At 40.1% G+C, this 20,337-nt stretch overlaps 1 protein-coding gene and 1 non-coding gene across 2 annotated transcripts in view; both read right to left on the minus strand.

Annotated features, from left to right (window-relative positions):
* The window catches only part of LOC132417156 (uncharacterized), a 39,131-nt gene extending 20,080 nt beyond the window's left edge, over positions 1-19,051 (minus strand). Inside the window, exons 1-2 of the mRNA XM_060000807.2 lie at positions 19,045-19,051; positions 18,191-18,498 (exon numbers count right to left, since the gene is read on the minus strand). Of these exons, the coding sequence (XP_059856790.2) occupies positions 18,191-18,498; positions 19,045-19,051 (315 nt within the window). The remainder of the gene's footprint in view (positions 1-18,190; positions 18,499-19,044) is intronic.
* LOC132417364 (small nucleolar RNA SNORA11) lies at positions 10,784-10,913 on the minus strand. The gene has a single exon (XR_009517805.1). It is a non-coding gene; the product is annotated as a small nucleolar RNA SNORA11 (small nucleolar RNA).
* Positions 19,052-20,337: the final 1,286 nt, after the last annotated feature.

Raw genomic sequence — 20,337 nt, forward strand, 5'->3', positions numbered from 1 at the left:
ACGGGTTCGTGCCCCGGTCCGGGAAGATCCTACATGCCGTGGAGCGGCTGGGCCCGTGAGCCATGGCTGCTGAGCCTGCGCGTCCGGAGCCTGTGCTCCGCAACGGGAGAGGCCACAACAGTGAGAGGCCCGCGTACCGCAAAAAAAAAAAAAAAAAAAAAAGAATCAACAAGTTTGAGGGACTTCCCTGGTGGTCCAGTGGTTAAGACTCTGTGCTCCCAATGCAGGGGGCCTGGGTTTGATCCCCGGTCAGGGAACTAGATCCCGCACGGCACAACAAAGATCCCGCACGGCACAACAAAGATCCCGCACGGCACAACGAAGATCCTGCACGTGGCAACTAAGACCCGGCGCAGCCAAATAAATAAATAAATATTTTAAAAAAATCATCAACAAGTTTGATTAAATCCTCATGAATATTCCCTTAAGAATTTACATTAAAAATTGAAACAATGTGCTTCAATGGACATAATATTTGTTACATTCAAAAGAATGTATGTAGCATAATCAGCTCTCTCCACATGAAACTGAGCTCTTATAATGACAAAAACTTCTAGTTGTCCTTAGGTTTTCTTTTCACCTTTAAGCCAGCATATTAAAAAATAAGCTTTTTTTTTGTCCTGAAAGATTATTTCCTGCCAGGTGAAACAGATCAGGATTTACAATAGTTTCTGACCTGAAGAAACTGGAAGATATTACGCATACAATGTAAACCTAAACTTTTACTCAATTAATCAGAACAAATGAAAATGTTTTAAATATTGAAATATTTTCTTCCAAAGTAAAATTACTCAAGTCAGTTATGTCAGAACATAATAAATTTAATTTTAAGCTAAGAATTAGAGTTTAAATAGGTTTTCCTTACTTTGGAAAATCTCACCAAATCCTTTTTATACTATATACTGGCAGTGTTTATTGGCACTGGAACAACATCAACTATATTTCTCTTGTTTAATCTTTCTCTGATCACATTTCCACCACTGTCCATAAACCATATTTGTATAAAACAGAATACAGATTGGGTTGATCCACAAGATTGCTCCCCAAACAACGTACTAAAATCTCCTTTAAAAAAAGGGGGGGCTCTCCAGTTTTTACAAATTACTCATATTTAAAATAAGTATATGTGTATATATTTTTTCTATCATTTTCTTTTAAAGACATATATGGTTAGTTAAGGAAGGCATCAGCAGACTTTTTTTGCACAGATTAGTAAATATTTTTGGCTTATGGGTCATATAACTGTTCGTGTCTCATATTTTTCTTTTTCCTTTTTCTTAGTAACTCTTCCTACAAAAACAGGCCAGGAGCCAGATTTGGTGTGGAAGCCATATTTTTGCCTGAGAGCCATATTTTGCCCACCTCTGACTTAAAGCAAAAAGTACAACATCGCATTGTTGAGTTTATAACATTTATAGATGTAACAAAGATGATAACAATAGCAAAAATGACCAACCTTTCCAATTTGCCCAGGACTGAGGGAGTTGCCCAGACACAGAACTTTCAGTGCTAAAACTAGGAAATAAAACTTATCAGGAGATAAGCTGATCACTCTAATTATAGCACAAAGGCTAGGAGAAGTAAAGGGAACTAGATGGTTGCAAAATTCCTGTATTTTTCCTGAACTAATCCAATATTGCCTCTAGACTGTGATAAGTTAGAGCTGCATAACGTAATTCCTAGAGCAATCACACACACACACACACACACACACACACACACACACACACACACACACAAAAGCAAACAAATAAAGGTAAAAGGCCAATAGAGAAATTAAAACATAGTACCAATAGCATGTAATTACGACAAAAGAGGGAGAAAAAGAGAAACAGAAGAATAAAAAGCTGATGAGACAGAAAACAAACAGCAAAAAACAAAATTAAATCCAAACATATAAGTTACATCATATGTGAATGGATTAATTCTCCAATCAAAGGGCAGACATTGTCAGATGGATAACAAAGCAAAACCAACACTAAGCTGTTTACTTTAAATACAAAGAAATACACTTTAAATACAAAGACACTAACAGGTTAAAGGGAAAAAGTAAGAAAAAAGATACACCACTGTAAGATAATAGAAAAAATATATTGGTCTACCCCACCCTGCCTTACCAGTTCCTGGCAGGGAGTTTCTAAAACCCTCGTAATTTCCTATGTGATAAGAACATTAGGAACATGTTTTGTTCTAATATTTGGTCATTGATCCCAGTTCCTAATACAGAGTTCCTAAATCCCTTGGAATTTCCTGGGTGATAGCAGTGTCTTTTGTTCTAATGAGGTGAAAGACCAAGCCATGATTAGAAATTTGGAATTAGAAATTTGGAATTTTCAGCCCAACCCCCAATTCTCCAGATGGAGTCAATGATCCATCATGTCTATGTGATGAAGCCTCCATAAAAATCCCAAAAGTACGGGGTTCAGAGATCTTCCAGTTTGGTCAACATATCTAAGTACTGGGAGAGTGATACATCCTAACTCTATGGAGATAAAAGTTCCTGTGCTCAGGCCCCTCCTACACCTTGCCCTATGTATCTCTTCATCTGGCTGTTCTTCTGTATCCTTTATCATATCCTTTATTACACAGTGTTTCCCTGAGTTTTGTGAGCTGGTCTAGGAAATAATCTAATCCAAGGGGGTGGAGGTCATAGGAACCTCTGATTTGTAGCCAAGTCGGACAGAAGTCGTGGATAACCTGGGGACCTAATACTTGCAACTCCAGGTAGATAGTGTCAGAACTGAGTTAAACTGTAGGACATCCAGCTGGTGTCACAGAGAATTGCTTAGTATAGGAAAACCCCCTACACATCTGCTGTCAGAAGTGTTGTGAGTGTGGTAGTAACGGGAGAGTAAAGGAGAGGAAGAAGTGAGTTTTTCCTACTCAACCATGCGAACAACAAGTATAAGAAGGTTAAACTGACTGCAATAAAATCAGACAAAGCAAATTTCAAGGTAAGCAGCATTTACTGGAGACAAAGAGAGACATTTAATAACAGAAAGGTCAAAACATTAGGAAGATACAAAATTATAAATGTATAAGTGCTTAATGGTAGAGCTTCAAAATATATGAAACAAACATGGGGAGAACTAAAAAGAGAAGCAGTCAAATCCACAATCATAACTGGATATTTCTAGCACACTTCTCTCAGTAATTTATAGAACTAGACAAAAAAAATTTAGCAAAGATATCTGCATAACAATATCAACCACCTTAACAAAATAGAAATTTATAGAATATTACACCCAACAGCAGAAAGAATGTATACTCCTTTTAAGTACACAAGGAACACTCAAAAAGGTGGACTATATAATGGGCCATAAAACAATTCTTACAGATTTTAAAAGACTGAAATCTTCAAGAGATGTCATATGACCACAAAAGAATTAAACTGAAAATCAATAAAAATAAGATATCTAGGAAACCCCAAATAACTGGAATTTACTCTTTAAAAACAACAACAACAACAACAAAAACCCCACAGGTCAAAGAAGAAATCAAAAGGGATATTAGAAAATATTATAAGCTAAATGATAATGAAAACCCAACATATCGAAACTTGTGGGATGTGGTTAGCCAGTGTCCAGAGATAAATTTGTAACTTTAAAAGCTTATATTAGAAAAGAAAGGTCTAAAATTAATATTCTTCATGAAGCTGGAAAAATAAGAGTAAATTAAAATCAAGTAGAAGGAAGGAAATAATAAAAGAGGAAATCAATGAAAAAGAAAACAGGCCATAGAGAAAAATCAAAATATTAGCAAATGGAATCCAACAATATATAAAAAACTTATCATATACCACAACCAAGAGGGATTTATCTCAGGTATGAAGGCTGGTTCAACACTCAAAAATCAAATAATGTAATCTATCACATCAACAGACTACAGAAAAATCACACAATCATATCAATATAGGCATACCTCTGAGATAGTGCAGATTTAGTTCTAGATTACTACAATAAAGTGACTATAACAATAAAGTGAGTTAAATGAATTTTTTGGTTTCCCAGTGTGTATAAAAGTAATGCTTACACTATACTGTAGTTTAGTAAGTGTGTAATACCATTATGTCTACAAAAACAATGTATACACCTTAATTAAAAAATAATGCTGTTGGAAAAATGGCACTGATAGACTTGCTCAACACAGGGCTGCTGCAAACCTTCACTGTGTAAAAAATGCAGTATCTGCAAAGTATTGTACAATAAAGTGCAATAAAACAAGGTATGTCTTTAGATGCAGAAAACACATTTAACAAAAATCCAACTCCCATTCATGATAAATGCTTTCTGTAAACAAGGAATAGAGGGGAACTTCCTCAACTTTATAGTAGATATCTACAAAAAACCTACAGGTAATATAATACTTAATGGTGGGAACCAAGAAGCATTCTCACTAAGATCAGGAACAAGACAAGGATGTCCCCTCTCACCACTCCTTTTCAACATCATACTGGAAGTCCCAGCTAATGCAATAAGACAAGAAAAGGAAATAAAGGGCATACTGATTACGAAGGAATAAATAAAATTGTCTTTTTTGCAGATGACATGATTGTCTATGTAGAAATCCAAATGAATCAACCAAAAATCTCTTGAAATAAGCTACTGTAACAAGATTACAGGACACAAGGTTAATGCAAAACAGCCAACTGCCTTCCTATATCCCAGGAATAAACAAATGGAATTTGAAATTAAAAGCACAATACCATTTATAATTAGCATGGCAAAAAAATACAATTCATTAAGTATAAACCTAATAAAATATGTACAGTAAGTCCCCTACGTACGAACCTTCAAGTTGCAAACTTTCAAAGACGTGAACGTGCATTCACATGTCCAATCATGTAAGTTAGTTCAACTGTCTGGCATACATTGTCACATGCGTGCATCCTCTACAAGTGGTTGTGCTTTTGTGTACTTTACAGTCCTGTATAGAGTACAGGAGTACAGGATCTTTATTTCAAGCCCAGGATGTCCAGAAGCAAGTGTAAAAGCAGCAGTGATGTAGCTGGTACTGCTAAGAAGCATCAAGCAATAATGATGGAAACAAAAGTGAAAATAATTGAGAATGGAGCGAGGCAGTAAGATGGTAAACGTTGCTCATTCTTATAACATGAATTGTTCAACCATCAATGATTCTAAAGAACAAGGACAAGATCATGGAACATGTGAAGTCTGCTGTGCCAGTGATGTCAACAGTAATATTGAAGAAGCACGGAAAAGTGATAGAGGAGATGCAGAAATTTCTCAGTGTGTGGATGCAGGATCTGCATCAGTGTCAAGTCCCACTCAGCTTAATGTTGGTTCAAGAGAAAGCTAAAAGGCTTTATGAAGACTTGAAGAAAAAACACAGTGAAGAATCAGAGGGCACATCTTTTTTAGTTTTTTTTTTTTTTTGCGGTACGCGGGCCTCTCACTGTTGTGGCCTCTCCCGTTGCGGGGCACAGGCTCGGGACGCGCAGGCTCAGTGGCCATGGCTCACGGGCCCAGCCGCTCCGCGGCATGTGGGATCTTCCCGGGCCGGGGCACGAACCCGTGTACCCTGCATCGGCAGGCGGACTCTCAACCACTGCGAGAGGGCACATCTTTTAATGTCAGCCATGACTGGTTTCATCAGTTCAAGGCTAGAACCAACCTTCACTGCACATAAAAGTAAGTGGTGAGGCAGCGAGTGCAGATACAGTAGCTGCCCAGGAACTTCCTGAAATGCTTTGAGAAATTATGGATGAAGGCGCATATTTACCCGAGGAGCTTTTTAACGTGGATGAGACAGGACTGTACTGGAAGAGGATGCCAGAACAAAGTTACATCAGTAAGAAGGAAAAGTTGATGCCAGGCTATAAAGCAACAAAGGATACACTAATTCTGTTGTTTGGTGGCAATGCTTCTGGTGATATGAAGCTGAAGCCTCTCTTAGTTTATCATTCAGAGAACCCAAGAGCCCTTAAAAACATAGCCAAGGGCTCTCTTCCTGTTGTGTGATAAGAGTATCCCCAAAGCCTGGGTTACACAGGCCATTTTCCACGACTGGTTTTTCCACCACTTTATCCAGGAGGTAGTGAAATGTTGCTTGGAGAAGGACATCCCATTCAACATTCTTTTGCTGCTTGACAATGCTCCTGGCCAACCCCCATTCATGGACAACTTTTATCCTAACGTCGAAGTAGTGCATCTGCCACTAAATACTATGTCGCTCACCCAACCTATGGACCAGGGAGTTATAGCAACTTTCAAGCAATATTATTTAGGTCACACTTTTTGTCAGGCAGTAAAGGCGAGTGACATGAATCAGGAACAACCTTGCAACAATTTTGGAAGGACTATAACATCTACAAGGCCATAAAAAACATTAACTTTGCTTGGCATGAGGTTACGGTTATCATAATGAATGAGGTTTGGAAGAATCTTTGCCCACAGTTTGTTCACGATTTTCGTGGGTTTGAAAAGATGGATGAGAGTCCAAAGAGGTCGAAGCTGGAGCGAGATCTGCAAGACGACGACTTCATTGAACTCCTTGCTGAGCAACACAAGGAGCTTCCTAATGAAGACCTGATGGAATTGGAGGCCGAGAGAAAGGATGAAGAAGACAAGAGGAAGAAGAAGTAACTGAAGAACCAAAGAGATTCACAATGCAGGAAACGGCAAGGGGATTTTATTTGAGGAGGCACTGTTAGTTTTTGAGGCACAGGACCCAAATGTAGAATGGTACACAAAGGTTGCAGCAGCCGTTCAGAATGCTATCCAGTGCTATCGTGTCATCTATGACGAGGAAAAAAGAGCTACTACCCAGACATCACCGGATCGTTTCTTCAAGAAGGTACATAGAATTGAATCCAGCAAAGAACCAGAACCTGTGCCATCACCGTCAGGCATGAGTGAACTTGCAGCTTGTCCTCCATCTCCTACTGCTTATGATCCTTCAGCTCTACCATCTCCTCCCTCCTCTCCCTCCTCCAGCCAGTAACTCTTCTCGCCTGTTCACTCAATACAAGCCCCTGTATGCCAGCTGTTGTACTGCACTACTGTACTTTTCAAGGTACTGTACTGTAAGATTTTAAATGTTTTATTTTTTGTGTTTGTTTTTTATGTATTATTGTGTGAAAAGTATTATCAACCTATTACAGTACAATACTATATAGCTGACTGCGTTAGTTGGGTACCTAGGCTAACTCTGTTGGACTTAACGAACAAATGAGACTTTCGAACGCACTCTCGGAACAGAACGCACTCTTGGAATGGAACTCGTTCATAGGTAGGGGACTTACTGTACAAGATCCATATTAGGAAAACTACAAAACTATAATGAACAAAATCAAAGAACTAAAATATATGGATATTCCATGTTCACGGATAAAGAGACTCAATATTGTCAAGATGTCAGTTCTTCCCAATTGATCTAAAGAGTCAATGAAATCCCAATCAAAAGCCCGTCACGTTACTTTGTGGATATCGACAAACAGATTCTAAACTTTACATGTAGAGACAAAAGACCCAGAATAGCCAACCAAACATGTAAGGAGAAGAACAAAGTTGGAGGCTTACTATAAAGCTACAGTAACTAAGATAGTGTGATACTGGTGAAAGAACAGATAAATCAATGGAACAGAAATAAAGGGCCTAGAAATAGACACACATAAATCAGTCAACTGAACTTTGACAAAGGAGCAAAGGCAATACAATGGATCAAAGATGGTCTTTTCAACAAATGGTGTTAGAACAACTAGACACCCACATGAAAACAACAACAACAAATGGAATCTAGACACAGATCTTACATCCTTCACAAAAATTAACTCAAAATGGATCACAGACCTAAATGTAAAACACAAAACTATAAACTAAAAGATAACATAAGAGAAAATCTAGATGACTTTGGGTTTGGTGATTACTTTTTACATATGATACCAAAGGCACGATCATGAAAGAAAGAACTGATAAGCTGGGTTTCATTAAAATTAAAATTTTCTGCTCTACAAAATATACTTTCAAGAAAATGAAAAGACCAAGCCAGACTGGGAGAAAAGATTTGCAAGAGACATATCTGACAAAGGACTGCTATCCAAAATATACAAAAAACTCTTACAACTCAACAATAAGAAAAATAACACAATTTTTTTTAAAGGGCCAAAGACCTTAAAAGACATGTCACCAAGAGCATTTAAGCATATGAAAAGATGCTCCACATCATATGTCATCAGGGAAATGCTAACTAAAACAATGAGATTCCAGTACACACTTATTAGAATGGCCAAAATCTGGAACACTGACAACACCAAAGTCTGACAAGGATGTGAAGCAACAGGAACTCTCATTGCTGGTGGGAATGCAAAATGCCACAGACACTTTGGAAGACAGTTTGGCAGTTTCTTATATAACTAAACATACTGTTATCTTACAATCCAGCAATCCTGCTCCTTGATATTTACCTGAAAGAGTTGAAAACTTATATCCACACAAAAACCTGCACACAATGTTTACAACAGCTTAATTCATAATTGCCAAAACTTGGAAGAAACCAAGATGTCCCTCTGTAGGTAAATGGATAAATAAACTGTGGAACTTCCAGAAAATGGAATATTATTCAGTGTTTTTTTTTAAAAAAAAAAAAAAAAAAAAAGGCTATCCAGCCCTGAAAAGACATGGAGGAAGCTTAAATGTGTATTACTAAGTGAAAGAAGCCAATCTGAAAAGGTCACACACTGCATGATTCCAACTATACGACATTCTGGAAAAGGCAAAACTATGGAAATGGTAAAAAGATCAGTGGTTCCCAGGGGGGAGGGGGAGGGAGGGATGAACAGGCAAAGCACAGAGGATTTTTAGGGCAGTGAAAATACTCAGTGATACTGTAATGGTGGATACGTGTTTTGTCCACACATGGAATGTACAACACCAAGAGTGAAGCATAATGTAAACTATGGACTTCAGATGACAATGATGTGTCAATGTAGGGCTATCAATTTTAACAAATTAACCAGTCTGGTGGAGGATGTTGATATGGGGGAGGCTATGCATGTGTGGGGGCAGAGGGTATATGGGAAATCTCTGTACCCTCTTCTCAATTTTGTTGTGAACCTAAAACTGCTGTAAATAAATAAACAAAGACTTATTGTGTGATCATTTCACAATATATACAAACATCAATTCATTATACTGTACACCTGAAACTAATATAATGCTATAACTAATACATAAAACTAATATAACATTATATCAATTATACCTTAATTTTTAAAATATTTTATTGAAGTATAGTTGATTTACAATATTATGTTAATTTGTGCAGTATAGAAAAGTGATTCAGTTATACATATATATATTCTTTCTCATATTCTCTTCCATTATGGTTTATCACAGGATATTGAATATAGTTCCCTGTGCTACAGAAGGACCTTGTTGTTTATCCATTGTATACATACCAGTTTGCATCTGCTAATCCCAAACTCCCAATCCTTCCCTCCCCCAGCCCCCCTACCCCTTGGCAACTAAAAGTTTGTTCTCTATGTCTGTAAGTCTGTTTTTCTTTCGTAGATATGTATATTTGTGTTGTATTTTAGATTCCACATATAAGTGATGTCATATGGTATTTGTATTTCTCTTCTGACTTACTTCACTTAGTAAGATAATCTCTGGGTCCATCCATGTTGCTGCAGATGGCATTATTTTATTCTTTTTTAGAATGAGTAATATTCCATGGTATATATATATATACCACATCTTCTTTAGCCATTCATCTGTCGATGGATACTTGGGTTGCTTCCATGTCTTGGCTATTGTAAATAGTGCTGCTATAAACGTAGGGGTGCATGTATCTTTTCAACTTACAGTTTTGTCTAGGTATATGCCCAGAAATGGGCTTGCTGGATCATATGGTAACTCTATTTTTAGTTTTTGAGGAACCTCCACACTGTTTTCTGTAGTGGCTGCACCAATTTACATTCCCAGCAACAGTTTAAGAGGGTTTCCTTTTCTTCACACCCTCTCCAGCATTTATTATTTGTATTATTTTTTTGAGGTTAATTTGTGCTTTTATTTGCCAGTATAACTTAACTATGGTGGCCTGCAAACTTTTTTGATCTAAAAAAAAATTTTACATCACAATCCAACAAACACACACCATATAATATGTATACATATATAAAAGTGAAACAAAAGTTTTGCCAAAAACTTCTACCCTGAGTGTTAATTCTTTTGGGACTTTTTTTTCTTAAGCAGTTTTAGGTTTACAACAAAATTGACAGGAAGGTACAGAAATTCCCCCAAATATCCTCTCCCCTCACACGCATAGCCATTATCAACAGAGTGGCACCCTTTTTTTTTTTAACACCAAGGATGAACTGCATTGACAGATAATCACCAAAGTCCACAGTTCACCTTAGGGTTCACTTTATGAAGTGAATAGTGTTGCACATTCTATGGGTTTGGACAAAAGTATGATGACATATAGCCAGCATTATAATGTCATTCAAAGCATTTTCACTGCTCGTAAAAACTTCTGTACTCTGTGTATTCATCTCCCTCTCCCCGCAAACTCCTGGCAACCACTGATCTTTTTATTGTTTCCATAGTTTTGCCTTTTCCAGAATGGCATACAGAATCTATTTTTCTTTTTCTTTTCTTTCCTTGAAAAGAGAGGTTCAAAGCCTTTATGTCTATAAGACCACTCATGGCCCACCCATGTGTGGACCAGATAGGCTCTAGGTGGCAAACTCCCCCACTAAATACTGTAGCTTTCCTTCCAGTATCGAGCCCTGCCCAGCAGCCACATGGAGGTGCAGGGGGACACGTGTTGGGTATTTGTTCACAGGAAGGCCACAAGTTTTGTGCCTCTTGTCACAATTAACCCAGATTCCTCTTGGGTTTGTTGTAAACAGAGAAGCCATTTCTTCAGGCCCTGTGCTCTGAGCACACCCCAGGTAGACTTTTTAATGATGGCCATTCGGACCAGTGTGAGGTGGTACACTTCATTATAGTTTTGATTTGCATTTCTCTAATAATTAGCAATGATGAGCATCTTTTCATGTGCCTATTGGCCATCTGTATGTCTTCTTTGGAGAAATGTCTATTTAGGTCTCCTACCCATTTTTCAACTGTGTTTTTTGTTGTTGCTGTTATTGAGTTGTATGAGCTGTTTGTATATTTTGGAAATTGAGCCCTTGTCGGTCACATTATTTGCAAATATTTTCTCCTTAGTCATATATTAAATTTATAATAATGTATTTAATATATAATTATGCATATAATATATAATTATACCTTAATTTTAAAAATTGATGTATAGTTGATGTGCAATATTATATGCTACAGGTGTATAATACAGTGATACAAAATTTTTAAAGGTTATACTCCATTTATAGTTATTATAAAATATTGGCTATATTCCCTGTGTTGTACAATATATCCTTGTAGCTTATTTATACATGATAGTTTGTACTTCTTAATCCCCTACCCCTATATCACCCATCCCCCCCTTCTTTCTCCCCACTGGTAACCACTCATTTAATAACACCTCAATTGTTTAAAAGTCTTTAAAATTAATCTTGTACAAAGAAGACAAGAATATACAATGTAGAAAAGACAGTCTCTTCTGCAAGTAGTGTTGGGAAAGCCGGACAGCTGCATGTAAATCAATGAAGTTAGAACACTCCCTCGCACCAAACACAAAAATAAACTCAAAATGGCTTAAAGACTTACATATAAGACATGACACCATAAAACTCCTAGAAGAGAACATAGGCAAAACATTCTCTGACATAAATCATAGCAACACTTTCTTAGATCAGTCTCCCAAGGCAATAGAAATAAAAGCAAAATAAACAAATGGGACCTAATCAAACTTATAAGCTTTTGCACAGAAAACCGTAAACAAAATGAAAAGATGACCTATAGAATGGGAGAAAATATTTGCAAATGATGTGACTGATAAGGGCTTAATTTCCAAAATATATAAACAGCTCCTACAGCTCCATATCAAAAAAAAACAAACAACCCAATCAATAAATGGGCAGAAGACCTAACTAGACACTTCTCCAAAGAAGATATACAGATGGCCAATAGGCACCTGAAAAGATGCTCAGCATCACTAATTATTAGAGAAATGCAAATCAAAAGTACGAGATATCACCTCACACTGGTCAGTATAGCCATCATTAAAAAGTCTAGAAATAATAAATGCTGGAGGGCTTCCCTGGTGGTGCAGAGGTTAAGAATCCTCCTGCCAATGCAGGGGATGTGGGTTCGGGCCCTGGTCGAGGAAAATCCCACATACCACAGAGCGACTAAGCCCATGCGCCACAGCTACTGAGCCTGTGCTCTAGAGCCCGCAAGCCACAACTACTGAAGCCCACGCACCAGAACTACTGAAGCCCATACACCTAGAGCCTGTGCTCCACAACAAAAGAAGCCACCACAATGAGAAGCCCGCACACTGCAACAAGGAGTAGCCCCTGCTCGCTGCAACTAGAGAAAGCCCGCGCGTAGCAATGAAGACCCAACGCAGCCATAAATAAATAAATATATAAAAATAAATTTATTTAAAAATAAATAAATAAATAAAAATAAATGCTGGAGAGGGTGTGGAGAAAAGAGACCCCTCTTACACTGTTGATGGGAATGCAAATTGGTGCAGCCACTATGGAAAATAGTGTGGAGGTTCCTCAAAAACTAAAATAGAGTTATGATATGATCCAGCAATCCCACTTACAGGCATATACTTAGACAAAACTATTATTTGAAAAGATACATGCACTCCTATGTTTATAGCAGCACTATTTACAATAGCCAAGACATGGAAGCAACCTAAGTATCCATCAACAGATGAATGGATAAAAAGGATGTGATATATATACACACACACATATACATACACACACACCCTGGAATATTACTCATTCTAAAAAGGAATGAAATAATGCCATTTGCAGCAACATGGATGGACCTAGAGATTATCATACTAAGTGAAGTCAGTCAGACAAAGACAAATACTATATGATATCACTTATATATGGAATCTTTAAAAATGATACAAAATGAACTTATTTACAAAACAGAAACAAACTCACAGACATAGAAAACAAACTTATGGTTACCAAAAGGGGAAGGGGGGATAAATTAGGAGTTTGGAATTAACAGATACACATTACCATATATAAAACAAATAAACAACAAGGACCTACTGTATAACACAGGGAACTATATTCAATATCTTTTAATAACATATAATGGAAAAAATCTGAAAAAGGATATATATACGTATATGAATCACTTTGCTGTACCCCTGAAACTAACACAACATTGTAAATCAGCTATACTTCAGCTTTTTTTTAAAAGTCTTTAAAAGAAGCCTGTGTATCCATGAGAAAAGAAAAACTAAACAAAACAGTGTAGTGCTGGCATAACAGACATATAGATCAATGGAGCAGAATTGAGAGTCCAGAAATACACCCATCAATCTATTGTCAACTGACATTCAACAATGGTGCCAAGACCACTCGACGAAAAATAGTCTCTTCAACTAAAGGAGCTGCAACAGTGGGATATCCACATACAAAAGAATGAAGCTGAACCCTTACCTCACATCATATACAAAAATTAACTCAAAATGAATCAAGGAATATATATAACAACTAAAAGTATACAACTCTTAGATGAGAAAATGGGTAAATCATTATAACCTTGGGTCTGGCAATAGTTTCTTAGTTATGACACCAAAAACACAAGCAACAAAAGAAAAAAATAGACATATTGGACTACATCAAAATGAAAAACTTTTGTGCAACAAAGGGCACTATCAATGGGTTTTTGCAAATATTTGCAAATCATATATCTGATAAGGGTTTAGTACCCAGGATATACAAAACCTCTTAGAACTCAAACAATAAAAACAACGCAATTAACAACTCAAAAATAGGCAACGAGGGACTTCCTTGATGGTCCAGTGGTTAAGAATCCGCCTTCCGGTGCAGGAGACGCAGGTTTGATGGTTGGTCAGGGAACTAAGATCCCACATGCTTCGGGGCAACTAAGCCCACCAGCACAACTACAGAGCCCACGTGCTCTGGAGCCCGCGGGCCACAATTAGAGAGAAGACTGTACCATAACGAAGAGCCCACGTGCAGCAACGAAGATCCAATGCAGACAATAAATAAATAAAATATTTTTTTTAAAAGGGCAACGAACCTGAATAGATATTTCTCCAAGGAATATATATAAATGACAAAGAAGCACGTGAAAAGATGTTTAATGCCTTTAATTATTAGGGAAATGCAAATCAAAACCACAATGATATCCCACTTCACATGCTCTAGGATGACTATTCTAATCCCCCCCCAACAGGAGGAAGGGCTATTTGTCTCTTTTATTCACTGTTTTACTTCCTGAACTAGAACAGTCTCTGACACAGCATGTGCTTAATAAATATTTGTTGAATTAATTAATAACAAGCTCTAGGAAATTACATTCCAGAGGACCCTCCGGAACTAGGAAGATATCATCGTGTCCATTTTTCTCCTCCATCCTCCCAGCATGCTCTCCACTGAGAAACTGACAGGCTTGGTCATGGTTATAAAGAGCCAACAATGCAGCTTAAAGCTTTTCAAACATGAGAATTTTCTTTTCTTTTTTTTTTTTTGGTGTCAAACTATACTAATTCTTTTAAAAACAAAAAATAACAAGTGTGGGTGAGGATATGGGAAAATTAGAACCTTCATACAATGTTGGTGGGAATGTAAAATGCAACAACTCCTGTGGACAACAGTTTGACAATTCCTCAATAAGTTAAACACAGAATTACAGTATGACCATGCAGCTCCACTCATGGGAATATAATAAATGAAGACGGATATTAAAACAAAAACTTGTGGGAGTTCCCTGGTGGTCTACTGGTTAGGAGTCAGCACTTTCACTGCCATGACCTGGGTTCAATCCCTGGTTGGGGAACTGAGATCCCGCGAGCCACGCGGTATGGCCAATAAACAAAAATTGAGTAGTAAATAGAATATATTAAACACACACACACAAAAGAAAAACTTGTACATGAATATTCATAGCAGTACTATTCACAATAACCAGAAGGTGGAAAACACCAAAATGTCCATCAACTAAGGAATGGACTAACAAAATGTGATACATCCACACAATGGAATGTCATTTGGGCATAAAAAGGAACGAAGTACTGATATATGATACAACATGGATAAGCTAAACAAAAGAAGTCAGATATCAAAGGACACATATTGCATGACTAGTCCATTGAAAAAGAAAGCAAATTAGTAGTTACTAGGGGCTAGAGGGAGGGTGAATCAGGGAGTGACTGCTTAATGAAGACAGGTTCTCTTTTTGGAATGATGAAAATGTTCTGGAACTAGTTAGTGGTGATGGCTGTACCACATTGTGAATGTATTAATCCCACTTAAGTGTATATATATATACATATATATATATATATATATATATATATATATATACCTTAAAATGGTTTACATGGTGAATTTTATGTTTTTACCACAATAAAAAAAAATTGTATTCCTATATATAATTAATGAACACTGATAAAATGAAAATTTTAAAACAACTCCAATTACAGTAGCATCCAAAATATTAAATTCATAGAGATAAATTTAACAAAATATGTACAAAACCTGTACACTGAAAACAATGCTGAGAGAAAGTAGAGACAGTAAATTTCTCTTGCTGAGAGAGGGCAAGTAAAAGGAAAGGTAATTATTTTGAAAAGAAATACACATTAAGGTCTGCATTTTGACATAAAAGATGTCTTACAAATGGTTTTAATTGAGGGAGCTTTAAATGAACTCCTTTTTCTGGTTAAGAATAATCAAATATTATACATATAGGAGTCAGTAAAAAATTTTTTTTCATTGGATTATGTATGACACATTAATAAAGGGTTAACAAAACTCCATCATGAGAAAAAATACCTTTGGTCAATCTTCTATCACTCTGACCCTATCAACTTGATAAAGATGGAATGGCAGCAGTGTTACTGTTACCAAAACGCAAGTCCACGTGCCCGACGCACAGAGGCCAAACTACCGAAACATTGGAGTTTGGAACAGAGAAAGATTTATTGCAGGGCCATGCAAGGAGATGGGTGGCTCATGCTTTAAAAACCCCAAACTCCCTGAAAGCTTTCAGCAAAGCCCTCTTACAGGAAAGGTGAGGGAGGGGTACTGTTAGTTGTTGCAAACTTCTTGGTGTCAGATCCTTTGTCTGAGGTCAGGTCATGGTCAGGAAACGATGTTCCTGTAAATCTCTACCAAACAAATGTTACTCTCTATTCTGACAAGAAAAGGGAAGGTCCCAAGGCACGACTCTCACCCTCCGAGGTCCAGGCCTAGCTAAGAAAAGGGGGTGTCTCCAGGGGCACCGGTTACCCTGCCCCAGAGCATTCGTCCAGCACCCAGTGTGGGTCTTCCCACCAGTGCCCAGGCCTGGCTGAAAAGGCAGATCTCAGTTGATGGCTCCCTCAGGACCTGATCCCCAGACTCTGCCCAGCTGTCATTGCTTAAGGAGCCAGGCGCTCAGGACCCAAACGGCCCTCAGGCTCCTCAAGCCACCCAAACAGCGGGGGCCAGGTCCCGAAAACTGCGTCACATGCAGACTGCTGCCATTAGGTCGCAGAGGCAGGTATGGGGGAGAGGTTCACCGCCCCCTCAAGGCCTGCGCCCGGCCAGTGGGCGGTCTTGGCAAGGGCTCTGGAGCCCTGCAGGACACAGCCCCCAGCCTGTTTTCTGGGCCCCCCAACTCAGTCACTGGCTCGAGGCTGGGTGAGCTGGGGGGCCTGGTGAGAGGCTGGGATCTGCCTCTTACCTCACTCTCCGCCTGACGCCACGGCACTGCTGACTGTTGGCTGAAAGGGCCAACAAGGAGCTCATTGACAGTTGCTCGTTTGGGGGAGGGGCCCACTGCGACGCAGACCAATGGCTGAGTGGGGCCCACTGTAGCACCGACCAATGGCTGAGCAGGACCTCTAACGCTGCTCTAACCATACAGCATTAATGGTCTCCCGGTAACGTTGCCAGGTAACGGGGTGGGGGGAGTAACAGCGGGTAGCAAGGGCGGAGTGCTAAGAGCTCTGCACTGCCGGCTCTATTACATTACTAGGCAATATTGCCTAGGGTAAAAATGACCCTTTGTTGGCATCTGGACTGGAAGGCACCTGGTGAGAAGCCACAGCTTTGGGCTCCCTAAGTACAGTATAATCCTGCCATTCTCTGCAAAACCTTGGAAGCGTAGCTCATGGGCTAAGAAACATGAAATTTCTAAGCCATGGTGGCTCTTGCAACCACATGCATAGTTTTTTTTCTTTACACCTGGTCTGTCATTTGATGCTGTTCTGATGCTGTGCTGATCACATGCATTGTTTACTGTCATAGCATTGTTTACTGTCATAGCTGAGTTCCCATTTTTAAAAAAAATATTTATTTTATTTATTTTCCTTTTTTTTCTTTTTTTTTTTTGGCTGCGTTGGGTCTTAGTTGCAGCACATGGGATCTTTGTTGAGGCATGCAGGATCTTTCCATTATGGCGCGCAGTCTCCTCGTGTTTCTCTCTAGTTGCGGCACGCGGGCTTCTCTCTAATTGTGACATGCGGGCTCCCTCGTTGAGGCGCCAGAGCTCAACAGTTGTGGCATGCAGGCTTAGTTGCCCCGCGGCATGAGGGATCTTAGTTCCCCGACCAGGGATCGAACCCTCGTCCCCTGCATGGGAAGGCGGATTCTTTACCACTGGACCAACAGGGAAGTCCCCATAGCTGAACCCTTTTAAGTTTGAATGTCTATCTGAACCCCAGGCCACTAGTGGTCATAAAGCCATTGCATGACCTAGTGAATTTAGTTTAGAAAGCAGATATTAAAAGTTCAAGAAACCACATAAAGTAAGAAAGGTAAATTCATCTTTTAAAAAGTTAATAAGAATATACAGCATATGAAGAGGAGAGCACCTAGAAAAACAGGATTTTAACGGAGACAGTATTTAAAAGTGTTCTACTAAAAATTAGACCAAATTAATGACTATTGGGGTTATGAAAATTATTAAAAAGCATAAAGATCACCAATTTACTTAAGTCTAAGAGGAAAACATCATTACACTGCAGGCCTTTCTGTCACATTCGCCCGCCCGCGCGCACCCGCCCCACCGGCCCGTGTGCCCGGTGCCCGGCCCAAGGCGCCCACCTGTTGGTCGCACTCGGGGCATGATTTGGTGGCCATTTTCACTTTCTTGGCTCGAGTTGCAGACATGCGCCGCGGCGGCGGCGGCGGCGGCGGCGGCGGCGGCGGCGGCGGCGGCGGCGGCGGCGGCGGCGGCGGCGGCGGCGGCGGCGGCGGCGGCGGCGGCGGCGGCGGCGGCGGCGGCGGCGGCGGCGGCCCTGGCTCCGCCCCTCGTACTTCAGCAGCCCAGCCTCCGCCCGTCGGTCCCCGCTGGCCAGAGTGAGGCTCTGAAGAGCGCGCGCGCGTGCGCGAGCTCGCGCGGAGCCTGCGTGCTGAGGGGGCGGGGCGCGGCGTGCGTGGGCTCCGAGGGACCGCGGAACACGCCCCCCCCCCCCCACGCTGCTCCGGTCCTCTAGGGCGTACCGATTCTCACGAGAGGAGACCGACTGGATCGTCCGGCGGCACGATGGACACGCCCTCTCTGGGCCAGACGAACGGCGTGGAGGCGTGGTTTGGCCGGGACTCGGCAGTAACGAGCGTCAGGCTCGACCAACGAATGCACAGACAGGGCGGGTCGTGGTGCTGAGCCCGCCCCCTCCCCCGGAGGAAGGAGAACGTGAGTGAAAAAGGCGGTGGGAGGTAAAGCGCTTGGCACAGATCCTGCCGTTTGATAAACTTCAGTAAATGTTAGCGAGTCTAATCATTGAGGAATTGTAGTAGGGATTTTAAATATTAACGCCCTGGACCCAACGTTGGAGATTGAAAATCCATTTATTTAATAAATAGTAGCCTAAGGCCCACTATCAGGCAAATTAGAATAGAATGCAATGCCTGCCCTCAAGGAGCACAGACTAGATGTTTAGACCAGTGCTACTTACTGTCCATGATGAAAGACTAGGGTTTTTTTAAATTCATCATTTACTTTTAAGATAAAATATATTACTCCGGGACTTCCCTGGGCGCAGTGGTTAAGAATCCGCCTGCCTGGGGCTTCCCTGGTGGCGCAGTGGTTGAGAGTCCGCCTGCCGATGCGGGGAACACGGGTTCGTGCCCCGGTCCGGGAGGATCCCACATGCCGCGGAGCGGCTGGGCCCTTGAGCCATGGCCGCTGAGCCTGCGCGTCCGGAGCCTGTGCTCCACAACGGGAGAGGCCACAGCGGTGAGAGGCCCGCGTACCGCAAAAAAAAAAAAAAAAAAAAAGAATCCGCCTGCCAATGCAGGAGACACAGGTTCGATCCCTGGTCCAGGAAGATCCCACATGCCACGGAGCAACTAAGCCCCTGCGCCACAACTACTGAGCCTGCGCTCTAGAGCCCTTGAACCACAGCTACTGAAGCCCGCGAGCCACAGCTACTGAAGCCCGTGCACCTAGAATCCGTGCTCCGCAACAAGAGAAGCCACCGCAATGAGAAGCCCGCACACAGCAACGAAGACCCAACGCAGCCAAAGATAAATAAATTTATATATTAAAAAACACAATTGGAACAAAGATAACAAAGGAAATAATTTAAGAAATTACACTTTATTCTGACAGAATTTGCCCATTAGCATTTATTACAGACAATGTTTGCTGCACTGGTATCTGTTCTACAATTTTAAGGAAAGCAAAGGTATTAGTGAAATTTCTGTTCTACATATTAAAGCCTGTAAGCACACTTTGAATGAAAACAATGTATATAAATATTTAAAGCTTTCAGTGTGACAAATAAGATTGTTTCTTGTTTAGTCATTTATCTAAATCAGGTTGGATTGATAAGAGCACCACTTGCAGGGAAAAATTTATGCCTAAACCATCTCTAAGTTCTCAAGGCAGGAAAACTATCTTATGGAGGTATGTTAATGGTGATGGAAGAGTAGATTTTAAAGCAATTTCAGTAAATTTGTGGTTCATTCGTAACCTTTATCCAAAGGAACTGATGATATATTTTCAAAATTCATATTCAATCCTTATAAGTAGGTAGGTCTGACAATTTATCCCATATAGTAATGGTTAGAATTTAAAATGTCTTTCTTTTTTAATTAATTAATTAATTAATTAATTTTTGTCTGCATCAGGTCTTAGCTGCGGCACCCAGGCTTCTCTCTAGTCGTGGCACGCAGGCTCCAGAGTGCGCGGCCTCGGTAGTTGCGGTGGGTGGGCTCTGTAGTTGTGACACACAGGCTCCAGAGCA

Source organism: Delphinus delphis, chromosome 20 (assembly GCF_949987515.2).
Source record: "Delphinus delphis chromosome 20, mDelDel1.2, whole genome shotgun sequence".
Taxonomy (NCBI): domain Eukaryota; kingdom Metazoa; phylum Chordata; class Mammalia; order Artiodactyla; family Delphinidae; genus Delphinus; species Delphinus delphis.